This window comes from Globicephala melas, chromosome 10 (genome assembly GCF_963455315.2).
Source record: "Globicephala melas chromosome 10, mGloMel1.2, whole genome shotgun sequence".
In the NCBI taxonomy this organism is placed as follows: domain Eukaryota; kingdom Metazoa; phylum Chordata; class Mammalia; order Artiodactyla; family Delphinidae; genus Globicephala; species Globicephala melas.
In genome coordinates, this window is record NC_083323.1 from 13,826,360 (window position 1) to 13,849,265 (window position 22,906).

General features: G+C 45.5%; 1 protein-coding gene across 1 annotated transcript in view; it reads left to right on the top strand.

Moving 5' to 3' along the window:
* LARGE1 (LARGE xylosyl- and glucuronyltransferase 1) overlaps positions 1-22,906 on the top strand; it is a 587,346-nt gene that overhangs the window by 547,464 nt on the left and 16,976 nt on the right. Inside the window, 1 exon segment of the mRNA XM_060305895.1 lies at positions 1,854-2,132. Coding sequence (XP_060161878.1) covers positions 1,854-2,132 — 279 coding nt within the window.

The following is a 22,906-nucleotide window of genomic DNA, read 5'->3' on the forward strand; positions in this document are numbered from 1 at the left end:
AGAACCCTAAGTATTTTGTGTCTCTGTTTTCACTCTAAACTTGTCAGAGGTGGGAAGATGGGGCTGGACCAGGCAGGGCTTGCTCCCTGCTCAGAAAACTCGGACACAGAGTCCAAAACCCCAGGTCAGGGGGAGAATCCACAGCAGAAGCTGGTCTCTCTTCACACTCGGTCAGACGTGCCTCCCGCATCCACTCCCTTTAACGCTGACGTCCACATAGTAGAAATTATCCTTGCCCTGTACTCCCCAAATCTTCAAGGATTGGTACAAACATCGCTCCCATCCAAGTGCAGAGTCCTCCCATTTTGCAGACAGTGCAACTGAGGTGCAGGTGGGGTAATTCAAACTCCCAGATTCTCAAGAGCCCAGCAGAAACCAGGGCCCTTGTAGCAGAGGCCGAACACAGATTTCAGTGAAATCAGGCATTGTGGAGAATGCAGTGCCTCTTTCAAAACTGGCCGGGGTCAGTTTGATTAACAAGTGCTATAAAGTATGAGAAATGGGGGGCATTTTACCCTGATGAATATCTTAATCCTCCTTAGTGAAAGAGGAAGCAAATCCAGGAAATACCAGTTCACAGAATTAACTGAGAGGAAACTGAAAGCCCATCAGGAAAGCCATTGACACAAGATAGGTGTGCGCATTTTCTTTTGTTTAGAAGCATGGAAATGCATGGAATCTATTTCCTGGCAATTGTCCGAATGAAGTGGCCATTCTGACCAGGAGCCTACTTGATTATGCACCTCTTGCTGGGTAGGGAAAATTGAAATAGGCTTTTGCTGTTTCTTAACCATAGATTTTATGTACCAGGCACGTCTAATGCTTCTGGGCGGTGGGGGGAGGGGACATTTTTATAGATTTCTCCTCAGACATTTTTGCAGAACCCTCTTGGTTGGGAGCATCTTTCGTTTTTTTCTCTGGGCTCTGTTCCCACCCCACCCTCACTCTCTCTGGCTCAGCGCCTCTCGGGTAGGCTTGCAAAATTGCCTGGTGCCCTGGAGCAATAAGTGCTCTGAAAAATGAAGACGCCGTCACCGCAGGCTCACTTTTGTCCCCAACATTCATATGTTTTTTTTTTCCTTGCCTTTGCCAGACACCCAAGAGTATTATCTTCTCACTGTCTTCAAAGTCCTATCCAGAAAGCTAGCCACACACATTTGGTGCAAGTCCAAGAACCAAAGCTGACTGGACATCTAGAGCCTCAATTCCTTCATCAGGAAAATGGGGGAAATGACAGATGGGGCACAGGGCTTGGGGGAGAATTCTGGGAACTGTCTGGTGCATAGTAATGAGTCAGTGATTGTGGTTATTATTACTCTTGTTTTTACTGGTTGTTTTAATGCTCCTTGTAACTCAGTTTGTCTAAATCTCCTATGGCTGGTCCCTGCTTCAGGAGAGTGGGAGGGCTGCTGTACACCTTTGCTGAGGGAGAAGGAAAGGTATAGGAGTTTTAAGCTGGAAAGGGATCTTTACATCATTTACTGTATTTTTTCCCACCCACTGTTGAAAAGAGGAGTCTGAAAAGAAAAAGCTTAGTATAGTGGGATGTGACTCTCTCCATATCACCCCTCTGGGTGGAAGCATTCAAACACTAGACACAAAAAGGTGAGTGGTATTGTGCCCATTTTACAGATAAAGGAACTGAGGTTTGGTTATTGGCCTCCATCACACAGTGATTAACATTTAGAGCAGGGGTTTGGATTTGGAGCTGACTGACCAACTGTGGATGGAGATGGAGTTCCCCAGCCCCAGGCTAGCGGACAGGACGATGCGCGCGGATACGCAGATGACACCTGTAGATGCAGATGAGGCCCGCGCATGCGCGGATGGGTCAGGTGTCCCGTCTCTTGCAGGCTCCAGATGCTCGAGGCCATCTGCAAGCACTGGGAGGGGCCCATCAGCCTGGCCCTCTACCTGTCGGACGCCGAGGCCCAGCAGTTCCTCCGCTACGCACAGGGCTCGGAGGTGCTCATGGGCCGCCACAACGTGGCCTACCACATCGTGTACAAGGAGGGCCAGTTCTACCCCGTGAACCTGCTGCGCAACGTGGCCATGAAGCACGTGGGCACGCCCTACATGTTCCTGTCCGACATCGACTTCCTGCCCATGTACGGACTCTATGAGTACCTCAGGTGAGGACCCGTGGGGCTCAGGCGCGGGCAGTGCTGGGGCCAAAACCCCCCTTAGGATCGTCGTCTAGTCCAGTGTTCCCTCTGTCAATGGGTCAGCCAAGACCCAGAAGGGGAGAGCACCTGCCCAAGTCCACCCATAGATAAATGGCCCCTGACTGCCGGGTTTGGAGGGGCAGTTAGGCTACAAGTGTCTGTATTTTTACGATGATCAGACTAGAACCCCAGGTGGCCTCATGAAATGTTTATGGCAGAGCTTGGTCCAGGAAGCATCTCCTGTCTCCCAGTCTAATGCTCTTCCTATAGCTTTTATGAAAACATATCATTCCTCTTGCAATTTTGGATCAGACAGCCTTCATCTAAACATTCTAGAAAGATCACTGCCTTTTCTGGAAAACAAATCAAAGCGGTGGTGATGGCGAACATTTAGTGAAGCGCTCGCTGAGTGTCAGGCACTGTTCTGAACGCATGGCAAGTGGGATTTCATTTCCTCCCCTTGTGGAGTCCCTGCCACGGGTACTATTATCATTCTTTATGTTCCCAGCGGGAGACCGGGAGCGAGATGGGGAGCTCACACTAAAGTGGGAGCTGGGGTCAGCCGGCCTGACTCTCTGTGACTGCATCCAGCTCTCCCCATGGGGGGGGGGGGCAGGCAGGCGTCCAGCAGCTGGGGAGAGCTCTCAGCTTGTTGCGTTTATTATGGAATAACAGACCATCTGAACTGGAAGGGACTATGGAATTCACGTAGGCCAGAAGTCCCCACGTGAGCAAACTAAAGTCACAAGATGTAAATGGTCAAAATTCGTTTTAATCCTTTAGCACTGTCGTTTGTCAACATGAGTTATCTCTGCTGCCAAGTGAGTACCTTCCTGATCCAGGTACCATGAGGGGTGGTTTGCATATGTTAATTGTCCTGCTGGAGCCACGCTTCAAGCCCAAAAGGCAGGCATGGTTACCCCCTCCCTTTTATTGTGGTGAACGGTGAGGCTCAGAGAAGCAAAGTAACCTGCTCAGGTGCACCTAGGCGGCTCCGGGATTTGAACCAGTATCTGTGGGACCCCAGGTCTGCAGCCTGCCCTGCTTCATACTTGTCTGGCTGCTCTGGGGTCTATGACTGTCCCAAACAGAGCAGGGTCTGAATTCTCTCTCTCCTGGTCTCTTGCCCTCCCCCACTTCCCTCCGTGTGTGTGTGTGTGTGTGTGTGTGTGTGTGTGTGCGCACGCGCGCACGCGCGTGCCTGTCTCTGTCTGTCTCACTCTCAAAAGAGCTCCCACAAGAGTCTTCAAACCTTTGGTACTAAAGCCAGAGCATGGATGTGGTACGAGCTCCCCCCCTGCCCTGCTCTCTAGGTCAAGGGAAGGCAGACTGTTCTCTGTCCACTGTCTGAGTCAGGTTTCCTTCCAGGGTTATCTTGGGATGCCATAGCATCAATCTCTCCCCTCTGAGCAGGTGGAGTCCCTTCCAGACTGTCTTTATTAAGAACAACAGGTGATGAGAAAACCGTAATGCAAAGAGTCATGCACCACAATGTTCCTTGCAGCTGTATTTACAGTAGCCAGGACACGGAAGCAAACTAAGTGTCCACTGACAGATGAATGGATAAACATGTGGCTCATATATACAATGGAATATTAGCCCTAAAAAGAAACGAAATTGAGTTATTTGTAGTGAGGTGGATGGACCTAGAGTCTATCATACAAAGTAAGTCAGAAAGAGAAAAACAAATACCGTATGCTAACGCATATATATGGAATCTAAAAAAACAAAAACAAAAACGATTCTTATGAACCTAGGGGCAGGACAGGAATGAAGACGCAGACGTTAGAGAATGGACTTGAGGACACGGGGAGGCGCAAGGGTAAGCTGGGACAAAGTGAGAGAGTGGCATGGACATATATACACTACCAAACGTAAAATAGATAGCTAGTGGGAAGCAGCCGCATAGCACAGGGAGATCAGCTCGGTGATTTGTGACCACCTAGAGGGGTGGGATAGGGAGGGTGGGAGGGAGACGCAAGAGGGAGGGGATATGGGGATATACGTATACGTACAGCTGCTTCACTTTGTTGTAAAGCAGAAACTAACACACCATTGTAAAGCAATTAGACTACAATAAAGATGTTTAAAAACAACAACAACAACAGGTGAGTGACCCCGAGTCAACATAACCCTCAGTCAGGGAGGATGAGAGGTGTCTTCCCAAAAAGCATTGGCTGTGGTAGGGAGCTCTGTGAACCCTAACTCCTGACCCTGCAGGGACGCCAGGAATAGAGCTGTCTTCCAGCTCCAGCTGGGCCTTGGGATACCAGTGTGTGGAGTGAGGGCGCCCCCGTGTGGCCAGACAGCACTTTCAGCCCCTGATTCTTGTGAATTGTGAAACCTCTGCAGCTTGCAGGGTGATGACAGGCTCTGGGTGTGTCGGGGCGGGGCTTTCAAGGGAACAGACGGTAGGGGTGAGGGCTGCCTTCCCCCAGCAAGAGAGAGGCTTCGCTATTGGACCACAGCCCACCTTCTGGGACTCTTCTGCGGGAGCACCCGCAGAGACTTCCTTCCAGCTAGTTGAAGGTGAACTGGCCCCATCTTAAAAGTCTGTGGTCTCTGCTCCCCCATCCAAAGACTATATAATTTTGTCTCGTGGGCCTCGTGATTTGAAAAACATTACACGTGAACAGACTGCGTTTTATGTCGTCTTCCTATGTTTTGTTGATCAAAGACGTCAGTAACTGCTAATCATGACCTTACCCAATGTGAGATAACTGGCATTGCCCATTAGTTAACATTTCCTTACTACACAGTCACCTGAAGTTTGAGTTGGCCTTTAGCCACCTCCTCACCAGAAGGTATGTGGTTCCCCTCACGCATTTGGAAATATTGCAGATTGCCCCTGAAACCCCATTCCTTTCTTCACAGGCCCTATGGGAGTCCAGAGACCCTGAGTTGAGAATAACTGATCTTGTCCAGTGTTTTTTTACTGCACACGTGAGAACAGACCAGAGAAGCAAAGCGACTTCCGTCTAGAGTGAAAAGATAGTGGGACTTTCCGGATTCTTTCTTCTCCATCCATAGTGTCCATTCGTTTAGTGAGTAACCATTTACGAGGCGCCTTAGGGGCCCCCCTATCTGTGAACTACACAGATAGGATCTGTGAATCCCAGAGGTTTAGACCAACAGGCATGACAGTTGAGCAAAGACGCAGACTCCTTAGGTACTGTGATGGGTGTGTCCTCTCCCAGGGTTTTCAGCCTCATCTGGGGGGGAGGCAGTATAGGAAAAGATGTCCTGAAGAGGTTAGATCTAAATGGAGGCCTGAGGCTGAGCTGGAGTTTGCCAGGAGAGGGGACGATGTTCCAGGTAGAGAGAGAGAGCCATTCTGGAGAGGCAGGTGGCCAGAGCCCTGATGGGGAGAACAGCAAGAGATGATGTGGCCAGAAGTGTAAGCCAAGGGTGTGTCCCTCAGGACTTCTCATAAAATACGCTAAGGAGTTTGGGCTTTATGCGGCGGGGGGTGGGGGGGTGGGTAATGGAAGATCCCTGAGAGAATGGCATGATTAGGCGTGCATTTAAGGAGGATCACTCTTGTTGCCTCAGGGAAGGATCACAGTCAGTAGGGCCAGAGGAGATAAGTTAGGGGACTCTTGCGTTCATTCTGGTGAGAGATGTTGGAGGCCTAGCAAAGGGATCAGAAGTAGCTGCAGAGACAGGTAGATGGACCAGAGAGAGATTCTGCAGCTGAAATCAGTAACTGTCTGCAAAGGTGGCTGGGCTTTGGAAGCAAGACAGGGAACCTCTTTCAAATGTTGTCACCTGAGGCTTCCTTTTCAAAAGCCTGTACCTGCAAGTCCTGCCTGCTTTGGCCTGTGTCTCGTGCTGGCCCCTCTTGGTCTGCTGTACCCACGTCCTTCCCGGACTAAGCAGGATATCATGGCATTGACTCTGAGTGTCATGGTGGACAGGCACCTGCTGCGACCCTGGTTCCAGCTCGCACTCTGTGCCGTAAAAAACTGTGTGACTTCCAACAATTCTGGTTTTTTCAACCTGTTTCTTTATATTTTTCAAGAGGAGCTAGAAATCTGTATTTTCATGTTTTAATTTTTAGTGTTGACAACTAATTTTTTAAAAAGTGTAAACACTGTTGAGTCAGACCAAACATGTCTTCAGGATGAATAGAACCTTCTCATCCCCACAGACCACCAGTTTGTGACCTCTGACCTTTTTTAAAAAAATTTTATTGGAGTATAGTTGATTTATAATGTTGTGTTACTTTCTGGTGTACAGCAAAGTGATTCAGTTATACATATACATATATTCATTCTTTTTTAGATTCTTTTCTCATATAGGTTATCACAGAATATTGGGTAGAGTTGCCAGTGCTATACAGTAGGTCCCTGTTGGTCATAGTAGTGTGTGTGTTCATCCCAAGCTCCTGATTTATCCTCCCTCCCCCACCTTTCCCCTTTGGTAACCATAAGTTTGTTTTTGATGTCTGTAAGTCTGCTTCTCTTTTGTAAATAAGTTCATTTGTATCTCTTTTTTTCATTAGATTCCACATATAAGTGATAACATATGGTATTTGTCTTAGCTTAAATGGTATTTGTCATGGCTTATTTCATGTAGTGTGATCATCTCTAGGTCCATCCATGTTGCTGCAAATGGCATTATTTCATTCTTTTTTATGACTGAGTAATATTCCATTGTATACATGTACCACATCTTTATCCATTCCTGTCGATGGACATTTAGGTTGCTTCCATGTCTTGACTATTGTAAATAGTGCTGCAGTGAAAACTGAGGTGCATGTATCCTTTCGGACTATGGTTTTCTCCAGATATATGCCCCGCCCAGGAGTGGGACTGCCAGATCATGTGGTAGTTCTATTTTTAGTTTTTTAAGGAACCTCCATCCTGTTCTCCATAGTGGCTTACATTCCCACCAACAGTGCAAGAGGGTTCCCTTCTCCACACCGTCTCCAGCATTTATTGTTTGTAGACTTTTTGATGATGGCCATTCTGACCGTTATGAGGTGCTAACTCATTGTAGTTTTGATTTGCATTTCTCTGATAATTGGTGATGTTAAGCATCTTCTTATGTGCTTTTTGGCCATCTGTATATCTTCTTTGGAGAAATGTCTATTTAGACCTTCTGCCCATTTTTTGATTGGGTTGTTTGTTTTTTTGATATAGAGCTGCATGAGCTGTTTGTAAATTTTGGAGATTAATCCCTTGTCGGTATGACCTCTGACCTTGATCATTTCTAGGAACTAGAATTTTGAGAACTGGTAAGGAATACGATTCTATCAGAAGTCCCAAGTAAGCGTACACTGTCCTTTTCATGTGAAGATAACCATACTGACTTGCCATTAGCTTAAGGAAAAATTTCTTCTGTGTGAGGTAAGTGTTATTACAGGTGACCAAACAGAGGCCCCGGAGAGGTTAAATCTTAGTGCCAGAGGAGGAAGGTGGCCACCCCTCTACAATAGCCTGCTCATTAACGGAAGGGGCTAGATCCCTCTCAAAACTCAGGATACCGGAGCAGGCTGGTTGGCAGCCCTTTGATTAGACCCCCAAACACACCCATATCACCCCTTTTGGGGAGCCTACTAGGTTACCAAAAAAGGTTCAGCATCATAGCTCCCTGAGCAGTTGCTTAGCAACCAGCTATTATCATAGCAAAAACAAACAGATCAACTGGAAAATAATGAAATCGGTTACATGCATGGGCATAGCTGCAGAGTTTCACTAAAATATCACTCCCACCCCTTCACCTGTGTCTTCTAAGAAATGAGGGTGGAGGGCTTCCCTGGTGGCGCAGTGGTTGGGAGTCCACCTGCCGATGCAGGGGACATGAGTTCGTGCCCCGGTCCGGGAAGATCCCACATGCCGCGGAGCAGCTGGGCCCATGAGCCATGGCCGCTGAGCCTACGCGTCCGGAGCCTGTGTTCCGCAGCGGGAGAGGCCACAACAGTGAGAAGCCCGCGTACTGAAAAAGAAAAAAAAAAAAAAAAAAAAATGAGGGTGGAGATGTGCAGCGTTCACTCCTGATTTCAGAAATGTCAAGTGAAATTCAGCAGGCGTGGCAGAAGTCACGCAGACCGGCCTTTGCCTGCAGGTCCTACCGTGCTTGTCAAGGATGTGACTCGGGGTTGCTTATTTCGTCTCCCCAGTCCTCTGCTTCCTCAGTTAGTAAAGGGGCTAGTAATAGCTTCTTGCGGGGGTCCAGTAGGTGTTCAACAGAAGTTAATTTTCTGTGCTTTGACGCTCAGAACTGAACGTCTTTGCCAGGCCCCCGCCCATACCCCCACTGTTGCGAACTGCCGCCTTCAGTACAGCCTGGTAACTTCATGTAACCATCTTTTTTTTTTTTTTTTAATGAAATGAGAAACTATATACTCGTGCTCATTCACTCCAAAAACTATTGAGTGAGCACCTACTATGTGCCAGACAGTGTGCTGCATTGTGACAGTGCTGTCTCTGGATTCGCTCGACCTGCATCTTAACACTGAGCGCTCCTCACTCAGCCTTTACTGGACCTTGGGAAAGGTACTTAACCCTCAAACTCTGCACCTATGAAGTGAGGATCCTATTCTTTCTTCACTCTTAAGGTTCTGGGAAGGTTAAATGGAATAGTACTGGAAAGCACCTAGCACATGCCTGGTATGTTCTACATTCCACAGATATACACTGTGCATCTGCCATGACCAGGCTGTGTTCTAGGCACTGGGGCTTTCACGGTGCACAGCACAGCCCGAGCTCCTGCCCTCATGGGGTTGCATTCTAGGGGGCACTCCAGCTGCACGCCCTGCTGTTGCTCTTGTCATTATCAATACAGGTACAGAGATAAAAGATACGGAAGGTCAGACTCACAAGATGACGACCCAGCCTGGGTGGGCTGGGAAGGCCTCGAAAATAGGTGATAGCTCAGTTCAGGCTTTAAGGACTAATAGGTATAAAGGCATGAAATATCTTGGCATGTTCAAGGAATGTTCCAGAATGGTAGAGGCCTAGACAGCTCTGTCTGCTGGGACGTCCCACATCCACGAGACTGGGGCAGGTTTCTCGCCTCTTTCTCTAACCCAGCAGAATCCTCATCTTTGTTCAGTGCTTGAAGCTTTAAACCTCTGTGCTTTGCTTTGCAAATGTTGCCTCGCTTTTGAGGGGACAAACGTGCCACGTTGGTTGAGACTATATCCTGAGAGTGTACAGGAGTGACAGATTCCAGTTTTATTGTGTTCTCTGCAGGATGACAGCTAACCGCCCTCCCCCATCACGTGTCCCCTGGCACATGATGGCGGCTTTGTAAACACTGGTTGAATGAAGGACAGAAATGTGAACAAGGCCAGGGACAGGTGGCGCCAGGCGAGGCCGACTGGCTGCTCGATGAGGGACATTACCAGGTGGCGTTCCCTTGTGTACATTCGTCATTTTGTTTCTACTGCAACATTTAACATTTATTGAGCACGTACTACAGGCCAAGTGCTGTTGCAAGCACTTTCGCATGTATTTTGTCATTTAACTTCATTACAGTTCATTTAACAGATGAGGATGCCTGGGTGAAATAACATGCCCACAGGCACAGCATCACTAAGCAGACATCTTGCTTATCCTGGCTTATCCAAAGGCGTTCTGTGCTTACTGCTTTTATAATATTTGTTTGTTTTATTGAAGTATAGTTGATTTACAATGTTGTGTTAATTTCTCCTGTACAGCAAAGTGATTCAATTATACATATATATTTACATTTTTATATTTTTTTCCATTTTGGTTTATCACAGGATATTGAATATAGTTCCCTGCGCTATACAGTAGGACCTTGTTGTTTATCCATCCTGTATATAATAATTTGCATCTTCTAACCCCAAACTCCCACTCCCTCCCTCCATATCCCCTTGCCCCCTTGGCAACCACAAGTCTGCTCTCTGTGTCTGTGAGTTTCTGTTTTGTACATAAGTTCATTTGTGGCATACTTTAGATTCCACATATAAGGGATATCATATGGTAATTGTCTTTCTCTGGCTTACTTCACTTAGTGTGATCATCTCTAAGTCAGTCCATGCACGTTGCTGCAAATGGCATTATTTCATTCTTTTTATGGCTGAGTAATATTCCATTGTATATATGTGCCACATCTTCTTTATCCATTCATCTGTCTGTGGACACTTAGGTTGCTTCCATGTCCTGGCTATTGTAAATAGCGCTGCAATGAGCATTGTGGTACATGACTCTTTTTGAATTATGGTTTTCTCTGGGTATAGGCCCAGGAGTGGGATTGCTGGGTCGTATGGTAGTTCTATTTTCAGTTTTTTGAGGAACCTGCATACTGTTCTCCATAGTGGCTGCACCAATTTACATTCCCACCAACAATGGCGGGGGGGGTTCCCCTTTCTCCACACCCTCTCCAGCCATTTGTTTGCTGTTGTGCTTAACCTGTTTATTGATCCAAACGCCTGATGGGCTGATCTCTACCATCATCATGATGGCCATGATCATCCTCACAGGTCGTAGTTATCAAGTGCACTCTATGCGTGGAAGAACTGTCTTAAGCTCTGCATGAGATAATCCATTTAATTCGTACAAAACCCCACAGCCCAAGTCCTAATATATCCCCGTCTCAGGGAGGATAAAACAGTGGCACAAAGATGTAACTTGCTGGAGAGTACGAGCAGGTGAGTGTCCAGGTAGGGCCTGAATCTGGGCAGGCTGTCCCAGAGCTGCCCTCTGAACTGCAAAGCTCTTAATGGCCCCTCCAGTTAACCTCCAGCTCACAGCTGACCCGGGGCAGCACATAGAAAGCACCGCTGGATGTTCAGCCGTGATTGCTAACGGCAAAGGGGCAGTGGGGTAATTAGATAGGAATGAATGAGGATGTTGAGAAGGACATGAGATGCTGCCTGTAGAGTCCCTGGCACAGAGCCGGGCGCAGTCAACGACAGCTTTTTCTTTTATTAACATGCCCCAAAAGCTCATTCTTAGCTTCTCTTTCCTTCCTGCCCCTCCCTGCCTGACAGCTTCTCCCTCTGGATGTGTTAATGCCATCAATTCAGGAACCACCCAATTTTGCTGGCCCTGGGGGCCCCCCAGCTCTCAAGATGACTCTGCCCCTCTCTGCCCGCATCCGTGATGTGCCACTCCCTGTAGGCAGCTTTATCTCCCTCATTTAGGCAGCTTTATCTCCCTCATTTGCAAGTCCTTGCTGTTGTCCACACACACCTCCTGGAAGCCTGTCTGCTGGGAACTCATTTCCTAGGCAACTATAATAGAATCTTAGCAAACCCCATTACCTGGCCTCCTGTGCAGGGGAGTGCAGCAAGGCCTGGGACGGGCTGTGCCCAGGTCTGCCTCCACAGTTACCTGAGCAGATGATAAGCACAGCTTAACTCTGCCCCCTCCGCCCTCTCTGCCCAGAGGTAGGTTGCTAAGTCCTGAAAAGTGTAATTCAGATGATTTCCCATTGCTCTGGTTGGAAGCCATGATTCTATCCGGTACTCTTGAAGGTAGGCAGTGTAAGGGGTGTGGGGGGCAGCTGGGGACCAGGGGGCTTCTCAGAGCCACAGACACACATGTACACGTGCACACGCACCTCTCTGTGCTCACTGGTTGCTGGTATCTGTGGCCAGGGTAGCCCTGCTGCTTCTCACCAGCTGCCAGCTTGCTCCCTGGTTCTGTTTGCACCGCGCCCACATACTTCCAGGAATAAGCTGAAATCAGAAAGGTACGGGGGAATCTCAGCCTTCTCTTCAAATAGGGATCACCCCAACTGTGCCCCATCTACACCTCGTGAGCCTCGTGGGAGGATACGAGGGTGCAGGCAGCCTGAGGAAGGGAGAGAGACGTTTACAAACACCCTCCATGCACCTGGTGTTGTGCTAGGTGCTTGACAGATGTTTTCCGGGTTTTTTGTTGGTTTGGTTTGTTTTGTTTTGGCCGTGCTGCGCTGGCATGCGGGCTCTTAGTTCCCTAACAAGGGATCGAACCCACGCCCTCTGCAATGGAAGTGCAGAGTCTTAACCACTGGACCACCAGGGAAGTCCCCAAATATTATCTTTTTTAATCACAAACGTTATCATTTTTTAAATGCAAAAGATAAACTTGATCAAAAGTCGTATGTATTTAAGTGGCGGAACTACAGTTGCCACCCAGCTCTGTTGCTTCCAAAGGGCCCTCTTCACGGTACCACCCTCTCTCTCACATAAGACAACTGCAAATTGATTCCTTCATTCCCTGCGTATTTATTGCTTGCCTGATGTGTGCCTGACACAGTGCCAGAGCTAGAAACGTAACCATGAACAAGGCTCATCCTTGACCTCAAGCCTAGCAGAGCTGATAGGTACATAAGCAGGCACTCTGCGTGTTATTACCACTGCCACCACCCGCCATCCTCGGTGAGCAGAAAAGTCCAGGACGATGCCCACCATCCCTAATCATTAGAGAAATGCAAATCAAAACTACAATGAGGTATCACCTCACAGCTGTCAGAAGGGCCAGCATCAAAAAGTCTACAAGCAATAAATGCTGGAGAGGGTGTGGAGAAAAGGGAACCCTCCTGCACTGTTGGTGGGAATATAAATTGGTACAACCATCATGGAGAACAGTATGGAGGTTCCTTAAAAGACCAAAAATAGAACTACCATATGACCCAGCAATCCCACTCCCAGGCATATACCCAGAGATAACCATAATTTTACGAGATACATGCACCCCAGTGTTCATAGCAGCACTATTCACAATAGCCAAGACACAGAAGCAACCTAAGTGTCTATGGACAGAGGAATGGATAAAGAAGATGTGGCACATATATACAATGGAATATTACTCAGCCGTAAAAAAGAATGAAATTATGCCATTTGCAGCAACATGGATGGACCTAGAGATGATCATACCAAGTGAAATAAGCCAGAGAAAGACAAATACCATATGATAATCACTTACATGTGGAATCTTAAAAAATGATACAAATGAACTTGTTTACAAAACAGAAACAGACTCACAGACATCAGAAACAAACTTATGGTTACCAAAGTGGAAAGGAAGTGGGGAGGGATAAATTAGGAGTTTGGGATTAACATATTCACACTACTATATATAAAATAGATAATCGACAAGGACCTACTGTATAGCACAGGGGACTCTACTCAGTATTCTGTAATAACCTATATGGCAAAAGAATCTGAAAAAGAATGGATACACGTATATGTATAACTGAATCACTCTGCTGTACACCTGAAACTAACACAACATTGTAAAACAACTGTACTCCAATATAAAATAAAAATAGAAAAGTCCAGGACGAACCAGTCCCAGAGAAGGTGTAGCCCCATCATCAAGGGGGACGCATCAAGGCCAACAGAGGTGGGCAGGGGAGGTGCAGGGAAGCCAAGTTCTCTAATTGGCTGCACGCAAAGCCTTAAGAGAAAGCGTGATACTGTTCTGGGGTTTCAGAAACAGACACGCACTCCAGCACAAATTTCTTGCCCTCCTCCCATTCCTTGTAATATAACGTTCCTGGGAGTGAGTCCTGGGAACTTGTATGAGCATTGCTTGGATTCCTTACAACACAGGGTTGATTAAACAGTGGGCTCTCTGACATTTGATGCCGTGGACATCTGAGGCTCAGAGAGCCGATGTCTCATTCTCTCCTGGCATCTTGACAGCAGCCCCAGTGCCTTCGGCCCCATGGTTCCGAGCACTTTGTCACCTGTCAGCACCAACCTCAGCCATTCATTGCACCAACACAAAGAAATCAGCCCAACCACTTCTGTTACAGGAGTGGAAGCTCTCGTGCCTAGAGAGTGAGGATCTCCATCCCTGCCCAGGGAGTAGGGGCAACAAGATGTGTCCAGACGGTAACCAGCATCAAGAGGGCTGATGCATAAAACAATTACCCTGATCAAAGCCCAAGAGGGTGGGACGATGTTCTCCAGAATTCTGGGACGTTGTTCTAAAGCTAAGGGCAGCGGGAGTGGTCTTTAGCACCAAGTGCAGAGAAAAGTCAAGAAAGATGAGAAGGGAGAAGTCTGTTGGATTTGACAGTGAGGGGACATTGCCAACCCTGGCCTGATCCAAGGAGTCAGAGGCAGACTGTAGTTGTTAGAGAAGCTAGTGGATGGTAAAGAAAAAAAGAATCAGTGCAGGAGGCTCAGTAAGCCAGGAGGTCGACGCCCGTCTCTGCACCTCCAAACACTACCTGTGTTCTGGCCTCTGCCCAGTTAGCCGCTACGATGTGGGATCCACCATTGGGATGCCATGTAAAGCTCATCCGCATGCAGGCTGCAGCCTCCTGCCATCTCCCTCCATCCCCTTCCTAACCTCTCCCACCAACTGCCTTAATCCATGAGCTCCAAGAAGCTCATTGCTCCAGCTGCAAAGTCACCACATTAACAGACTTGGTCCACGTAGATCCTGTGATTATTGATCTTTGCAGGTTATTTCTACACTGGTGCAGCCTTAATTCATACAATGATGATTTTATCATCATCATCATTTGTCGTTTTAATGCAAATTACTTAACCTCTCAGAGTTTGAACGTCTTTTTCAGTAAACTGGGAATATTAGTACATATGTCATAGTATATCAGCAGTGATTCAAGGAGTAATGCCTATAAAGTGCCTGGCACAGTGCTTGTTACTGAAACGTTGCAAACACTTTTTTTTTTTTTTTTTTCGGTATGCGGGCCTCTCACTGTTGTGGCCTCTCCCGTTGCGGAGCACAGGCTCCGGACACGCAGGCCCAGTGGCCATGGCTCACGGGCCCAGCCGCTCCGCGACATGTGGGATCTTCCCGGACTGGGTCACGAACCCGTGTCCCCTGCATCGGCAGGCGGACTCTCAACCACTGCGCCACCAGGGAGCCCTACAAGCACTTTTGATTACTGTTTATTGACCACTTACAATGTACCAGGTGTGTTCTAAGAAATTCAGTTCCCCTGGATCCTATATGCTTTCTTATTTCCAAATTTTGCAAATACCTTGAACCCCCTCCCCTGACTGGCTAACTTCTGCTTTTTTTAATTTATTTTTGGTTGAATTGGGTCTTTGTTGCTGTGCACGGGCTTTCTCTAGTTGAGGCAAGGGGGGGCGGCTACCCTTTGTTGCGATGTGCGGGCTTCTCATTGCAGTGGCTTCTCGTTGCGGAGCACGGGCTCTAGGCGTGCAGACTTCAGTAGTTGTGGCTTGCAGGCTCTAGAGCACAAGTTCAGTAGTTGTGGCGCACGGGCTTAGTTGCTCCGTGGCATGTGGGATCTTCCCGGACCAGGGTTCGAACCCATGTCCCCTGCACTGGCAGGCGGATTCTTAACCACCGCACCACCAGGGAAGTCCCACTTCTGCTTTTTAGAACACAGTTCAACTAATGGCATTTTTCACAGAACTAGAACAAAATATTTTGAATTTATATGGAAACACAAAAGACCCCAGATAGCCAAAGCAATCCTGAGAAAGAAAAACAGAGCTGGAGGAATCAGACTCCCTGCTTCAGACTATACTACAAAGCCAGAGTAATCAAGACAATATGTTACTGGCACAAAAACAGAAATATAGATCAATGGAACAGGATAGAGAGCCCAGAAATAAATTCATGCACCTATGGTCAATTTAACAGAGAAAAGACACCGAGTCTCTTGTAATACTGTGCAGTGCAGATTTGCCTGCCTGTGTCTTTCCAATTCTGTCTTCCTAGGTTATAGGTCCACGAATGAGCCTGCTGGATCATATGGTAGCTCAATGAAAAGCCAGTCTCTTCAATAAGTGGTGCTGGGAAAACTGGACAGCTACATGTTAAAACAAATGAAATTAGAACACTCCCCAACACCATACACAAAAAAAAACTCGAAATGGATCAAAGATCTAAATGTAAGGCCGGATACTATAAAACTCTTAGAGGAAAACATAGGCAGAACACTTTTTCACAGAAATCACAATGGTATCTTTTTTAATCCACCTTCTAGAGTAACAAAAATAAAAATAAATGGGACTTAATTAAACTTAAAAACTTCTGCACAACAAAGGAAACCATAAAACGAAAACACAACCCACAGAATGGGAGAAAATATTTGCAAATGAAGTGACCAACAAGGGATTAATCTCGAAAATATACAGACAGCTCATGTAGCTCTATGTCAAAAAAACAGGAAGATGGCAGAAGAGTAAGGCGTGGAGATCACCTTCCTCCCCACAGATACACCAGAAATACATCTACACGTGGAACAACTCCTACAGGACACCTACTGAACGCTGGCAGAAGACCTCAGACCTCCCAAAAGGCAAGAAACCCCCCACGTACCTGTGTAGAGCAAAAGAAAAAAGAATAAACAGAGACAAAAGAATAAGGACGGGACCCTCACCAGTGGGAGGGAGCTGTGAAGGAGGAAAGGTTTCCACACACTAGGAAGGCCCTTCGCGGGCAGAGACTGCGGGTGGCGGAGGGGGAAGCTTCGGAGCCGCGGAGGCGAGCACAGCAACAGGGGTGTGGAGGGCAAAGCAGGGAGAGATTCCCGCACAGAGGATCAGGGCCGACCGGCACTCACCAGCCCGAGAGGCTTGTCTGCTCCCCCGCCGGGGCGGGCGGGGCTGGGAGCTGAGGCTCAGGCTTCGGTCGGATGCACGGAGAGGACCGGGACTGGCGGCGTGAACACAGCCTGCAGGGGGTTAGTGCACCACGGCTAGCCGGGAGGGAGTCCGGGGAAAAGTCTGAACCTGACGAAGAGGCAAGAGACTTTTTCTTACCTCTTTGTTTCCTGGCGCGTGAGGAGAGGGGATTAATAAAGAAGCTCCAGAGACGGGCGCGAGCCGCGGCTAAAAGCACGGACCCCAGAAACGGGCATGAGACGCTAAGGCTGCTGCTGCTGCCACCAAGAAGCCTGTGTGCGAGCACAGGTCACTATCCACACCCCCCTTACAGGGAACCTGTGCAGCCCGCCACACTGCCACGGTCGCAGAATCCAGGGACAACTCCCAGGGGAGAACGCATGGCGCGCTTCAAGCTGGTGCAAAATCCCGCCGGCCTCTGCCACTGCAGGCTCGCCCCGCATCCGCACCCCTCCCTCCCCACGGCCTGAGTGAGCCAGAGCCCCCGAATCAGCAGCTCCCTTAACCCCGTCCTGTCTGAGCGAAGAACAGATGCCCTCCGGCGACCTACACGCAGAGGCGGGGCCAAATCCAAAGCTGAGCCCCTGGGAGCTGTGAGAACAAAGAAGAGAAAGGGAAATCTCTCCCAGCAGCCTTAGAAGCAGCGGATTAAAGCTCCACGATCAACTTGATGTCTGTGGAATACATGAATAGACAACGAATCATCCCAAATTGAGGAGGTGGACTTTGAGAGCAAGATTTATGCTGTATAGCTTTGCTTCCACCATTTGTCCTAGGGTTCTATCCGTCCGTCTTTGATTTTTTTTTAATTTTTCTTTTTTCTTAATAATTATTTTTTTATTTTAATAACTTTATATTTTATCATACTTTATTTTATCTTCTTTCTTTTTTTCCTTCCTTCCCTCCTTCCTTCCTTCCTCCTTCTCTCCCTCCTTTCTTTCTTGCTTTCTTTCTTTCTACTTGACTAATTCTTTATTTCTACTTTTTCTCCCTTTTATTCTGAGCCGTGTAGATGAAAGGCTCTTGGTGCTGCAGCCAGGAGTCAGTGCTGTGCCTCTGAGGTAGGAGAGCCAACTTCAGGACACTGGTCCACAAGAGACCTCCCAGCTCCACACAATATCAAACAGCAAAAATCTCCCAGAGATCTCCATCTCAGCACCCAGCTTCACTCAACGACCAGCAAGCTACAGTGCTGGACACCCTAAGCCAAACAACTAGGAAGAGAGGAACACAACCCCACCCATTAGCAGAGAGGCTGCCTAAAATCATAATAAGTCCACAGACACCCCAGAACACAACACCAGACGTGGACCTGCCCACCAGAGAGACAAGATCCAGCCTCATCCACCAAAACACAGGCACTAGTCCCCTCCACCAGGAAGCCTACACAACCCACTGAACCAACCTTAGCCACTGGGGACAGACACCAAAAACAACGGGAACTACGAGCCTGCAGCCTGCAAAAAGAAGACCCCAAACACAGTAAGATAAGGAAAATGAGAAGACAGAAAAACACACAGCAGATGAAGGAGCAAGATAAAAACCCACCAGACCTAACAAATGAAGAGAAAATAGGCAGTCTACCTGAAAAAGAATTCAGAGTAATGATAGTAAAGATGATCCAAAATCTTGGAAATAGAATGGACAAAATGCAAGAAACATTTAACAAGGACCTACAGGAACTAAAGATGAAACAAACAACAATGAACAACACAACAAATGAAATTAAAAATACTCTAGACAGGATCATTAGCAGAATAACTGAGGCAGAAGAACAGATAAGTGACCTGGAAGATAAAATAGTGGAAATAACTACTGCAGAGCAGAATAAAGAAAAAAGAATGCAAAGAACTGAGGACAGTATCAGAGACCTCTGGGACAACATTAAAAGCACCAACATTTGAATTATAGGCGTTCCAGAAGAAGAAGAGAAAAAGAAAGGGACTGAGAAGATTTTTGAAGAGATTATAGTTGAAAACTTCTCTAATATGGGAAAGGAAATAGTTAATCAAGTCCAGGAAGCACAGAGAGTCCCATACAGGATAAATCCAAGGAGAAATACGCCAAGACACATATTAATCAAACTGTCAAATATTAAATACAAAGAAAACATATTAAAAGCAGCAAGGGAAAAACAACAAATAACACACAAGGGAATCCCCATAAGGCTAACAGCTGATCTTTCATCAGAAACTCTGCAAGCCAGAAGGGACTGGCAGGACATATTTAAAGTGATGAAGGAGAAAAACCTGCAACCAAGATTACTCTACCCAGCAAGGATCTCATTCAGATTTGATGGAGAAATTAAAACCTTTACAGACAAGCAAAAGCTGAGAGAGTTCAGCACCACCAAACCAGCTTTACAGCAAATGCTAAAGGAACTTCTCTGGGCAAGAAACACAAGAGAAGGAAAAGACCTACAATAACGAACCCAAAACAATTAAGAAAATGGGAATAGGAACATACATATGGATAATTACCTTAAATGTAAATGGACTAAATGCTCCCACAAAAGACACAGATTGGCAGAATGGATATAAAAACAAGACCCATATATTTGCTATCTACAACAGACCCACTTCAGACCTAGAGACACATACAGACTGAAAGTAAGGGGATGGAAAAAGATATTTCATGCAAATGGAAACCAAAAGAAAGCTGGAGTAGCAATTCTCATATCAGACAAAATAGACTTTAGAATAAAGACTATTAGAAAAGACAAAGAAGGACAATGATCAAGGGATTGATCCAAGAAGAAGATATAACAATTGTAAATATTTATGCACCCAACATAGGAGCACCTCAATACATAAGGCAAATACTAACAGCCATAAATGGGGATATCGACAGTAACACATTCATAGTAGGGGACTTTAACACCCCACTTTAACCAATGGACAGATCATCCAAAATGAAAATAAATAAGGAAACACAAGCTTTAAATGATACATTAAACAAGATGGACTTAATTGATATTTATAGGACATCCCATCCAAAAACAACAGAATACACATTTTTCTCAAGTGCTCATGGAACATTCTCCAGGATAGATCATATCTTGGGTCACAAGTCAAACCTTGGTAAATTTAAGAAAATTGAAATTGTTTCAAGTATCTTTTCCGACCACAACGCTATGAGACTAGATATCAATTACAGGAAAAGATCTGTAAAAAATACAAACACATGAAGGCTAAACAATACACTACTTAATAACGAAGTGATCACTGAAGAAATCAAAGAGGAAATTAAAAAATACCTAGAAACAAATGACAATGGAGACACGACGACCCAAAACCTATGGGATGCAGCAAAAGCAGTTCTAAGAGGGAAGTTTATAGCAATAACAATCCTACTTTAAGAAACAGGAAACGTCTCGAATAAACAACCTAACCTTGCACCTAAAGCAATTAGAGAAAGAAGAACAAGAAAACCCCAAAGTTAGCAGCAGGAAAGAAATCATAAAAATCAGATCAGAAATAAATGAAAAAGAAATGAAGGAAACAATAGCAAAGATCAATAAAACTAAAAGCTGTTTCTTTGAGAAGATAAACAAAATTGATAAACCATTAGCCAGACTCACCAAGAAAAACAGGGAGAAGACTCAAATCAATAGAATTAGAAATGAAAAAGAAGTAACAACTGACACTGCAGAAATACAAAAGATCATGAGAGATTACTACAAGCAACTCTATGCCAATAAAATGGACAACCTGGAAGAAATGGACAAATTCTTAGAAATGCACAACCTGCCAAGACTGAATCAGGAAGAAATAGAAAATATGAACAGACCAATCACAAGCACTGAAGTTGAAACTGTGATTAAAAATCTTCCAACAAACAAAAGCCCAGAACCAGATGGCTTCACAGGCGAATTCTATCAAATATTTAGAGAAGAGCTAACACCTATCCTCAAACTCTTCCAAAATATAGCAGAGGGAAGAACACTCCCAAACTCATTCTACTAGGCCACCATCACCTTGATACCAAAACCAGACAAGGATGTCACAAAGAAAGAAAACTACAGGCCAATATCACTGATGAACATAGGTGCAAAAATCCTCAACAAAATACTAGCAAACAGAATCCAACAGCACATTAAAAGGATCATACACCATGATCAAGTGGGGTTTATTCCAGGAATGCAAGGATTCTTCAATATATGCAAATCAATCAATGTGATAAACCATATTAACAAATTGAAGGACAAAAACCATATGATCATCTCAATAGATGCAGAGAAAGCTTCCAACAAAATTCAATTTATGATAAAAACCCTGCAGAAAGTCAGCATAGAGGGAACTTTCCTTAACATGATAAAGGCCATATATGACAAACCCACAGCCAACATCGTCCTCAATCATGAAAAACTGAAAACATTTCCACTAAGATCAGGAACAAGACAAGGTTGCCCACTCTCACCACTCTTATTCAACATAGTTTTGGAAGTTTTAGCCACAGCAATCAGAGAAGAGAAGGAAATAAAAGGAATCCAAATCGGAAAAGAAGGAGTAAAGCTGTCACTGTTTGCAGATGACATGATACTGTACATAGAGAATCCTAAGATGCTACCAGAAAACTACTAGAGCTAATCAATGAATTTGGTAAAGTATCAGGATACAAAATTAATGCACAGAATTCTCTGGCATTCCTATACACTAATGATGAAAAATCTGAAAGTGAAATCAAGAAAAGCCTCCCATTTACCACTGCAACAAAAAGAATAAAATATCTAGGAACAAACCTACCTAAGGAGACAAAAGACCTGTATGCAGAAAATTATAAGACACTGATGAAAGAAATTAAAGATGATACAAATAGTTGGAGAGATATACCATGTTCTTGGATTGGAAGAATCAACATTGTGAAAATGACTCTACTACCCAAAGCAATCTACAGATTCAATGCAATCCCTATCAAACTACCACTGGCATTTTTCACAGAACTAGAACAAAAAATTTCACAATGTGTATGGAAACACAAAAGAGCCCGAATAGCCAAAGCAATCTTGAGAACGAAAAACGGAGCTGGAGGAATCAGGCTCCCTGACTTCAGACTATACTACAAAGCTATAGTAATCAAGACGGTATGGTACTGGCACAAAAACAGAAATATAGATCAATGGAACAGGATAGAAAGCCCAGAGATAAACCCACGCACATATGGTCACCTTATCTTTGATAAAGGAGGCAGGAATGTACAGTAGAGAAAGGACAGCCTTTTCAATAAGTGGGGCTGGGAAAACTGGACAGGTACATGTAAAAGTATGAGATTAGATCACTCCCTAACACCATACACAAAAATAAGCTCAAAATGGATTAAAGACCTAAATGTAAGGCCAAAAACTATCAAACTCTTAGAGGAAAACATAGGGAGAACACTCTCTGACATAAATCACAGCAAGATCCTTTTTGCCCCACCTCCTAGAGAAATGGAAATAAAAACAAACAAATGGGACCTAATGAAACTTCAAAGCTTTTGCACAGCAAAGGAAACCATAAACAAGACCAAAAGACAACCCTCAGAATGGGAGAAAATATTTGCAAATGAAACAACTGACAAAGGATTAATCTCCAAAATTTATAAGCAGCTCATGCAGCTCAATAACAAAAACACAAACAACCCAATCCAAAAATGGGCAGAAGACCTAAATAGACATTTCTCCAAAGAAGATATACAGACTGCCAACAAACACATGAAAGAATGCTCAACTTCATTAATCATTAGAGAAATGCAAATCAAAACTACAATGAGATATCATCTCACACCAGTCAGAATGCCATCATCAAAAAATCTAGAAACAATAAATGCTGGAGAGGGTGTGGAGAAAGGGAACCGTCTTGCACTGTTGGTGGGAATGTAAATTGATACAGCCACTGTGGAGAACAGTATGGAGGTTCCTTAAAAAACTACAAATAGAATTACCATATGAACCAGCAATCCCACTACTGGGCATGTACCCTGAGAAAACCATAATTCAAAAAGAGTCATGTACCAAAATGTTCACTGCAGCTCTATTTACAGTAGCCCAGAGATGGAAACAACCTAAGTGTCCATCATCGGATGAATGGATAAAGAAGATGTGGCACATATATACAATGGAATATTACTCAGCCATAAAAAGAAATGAAATTGAGCTATTTGTAATGAGGTGGATAGACCTAGAGTCTGTCATACAGAGTGAAGTAAGTCAGAAAGAGAAAGA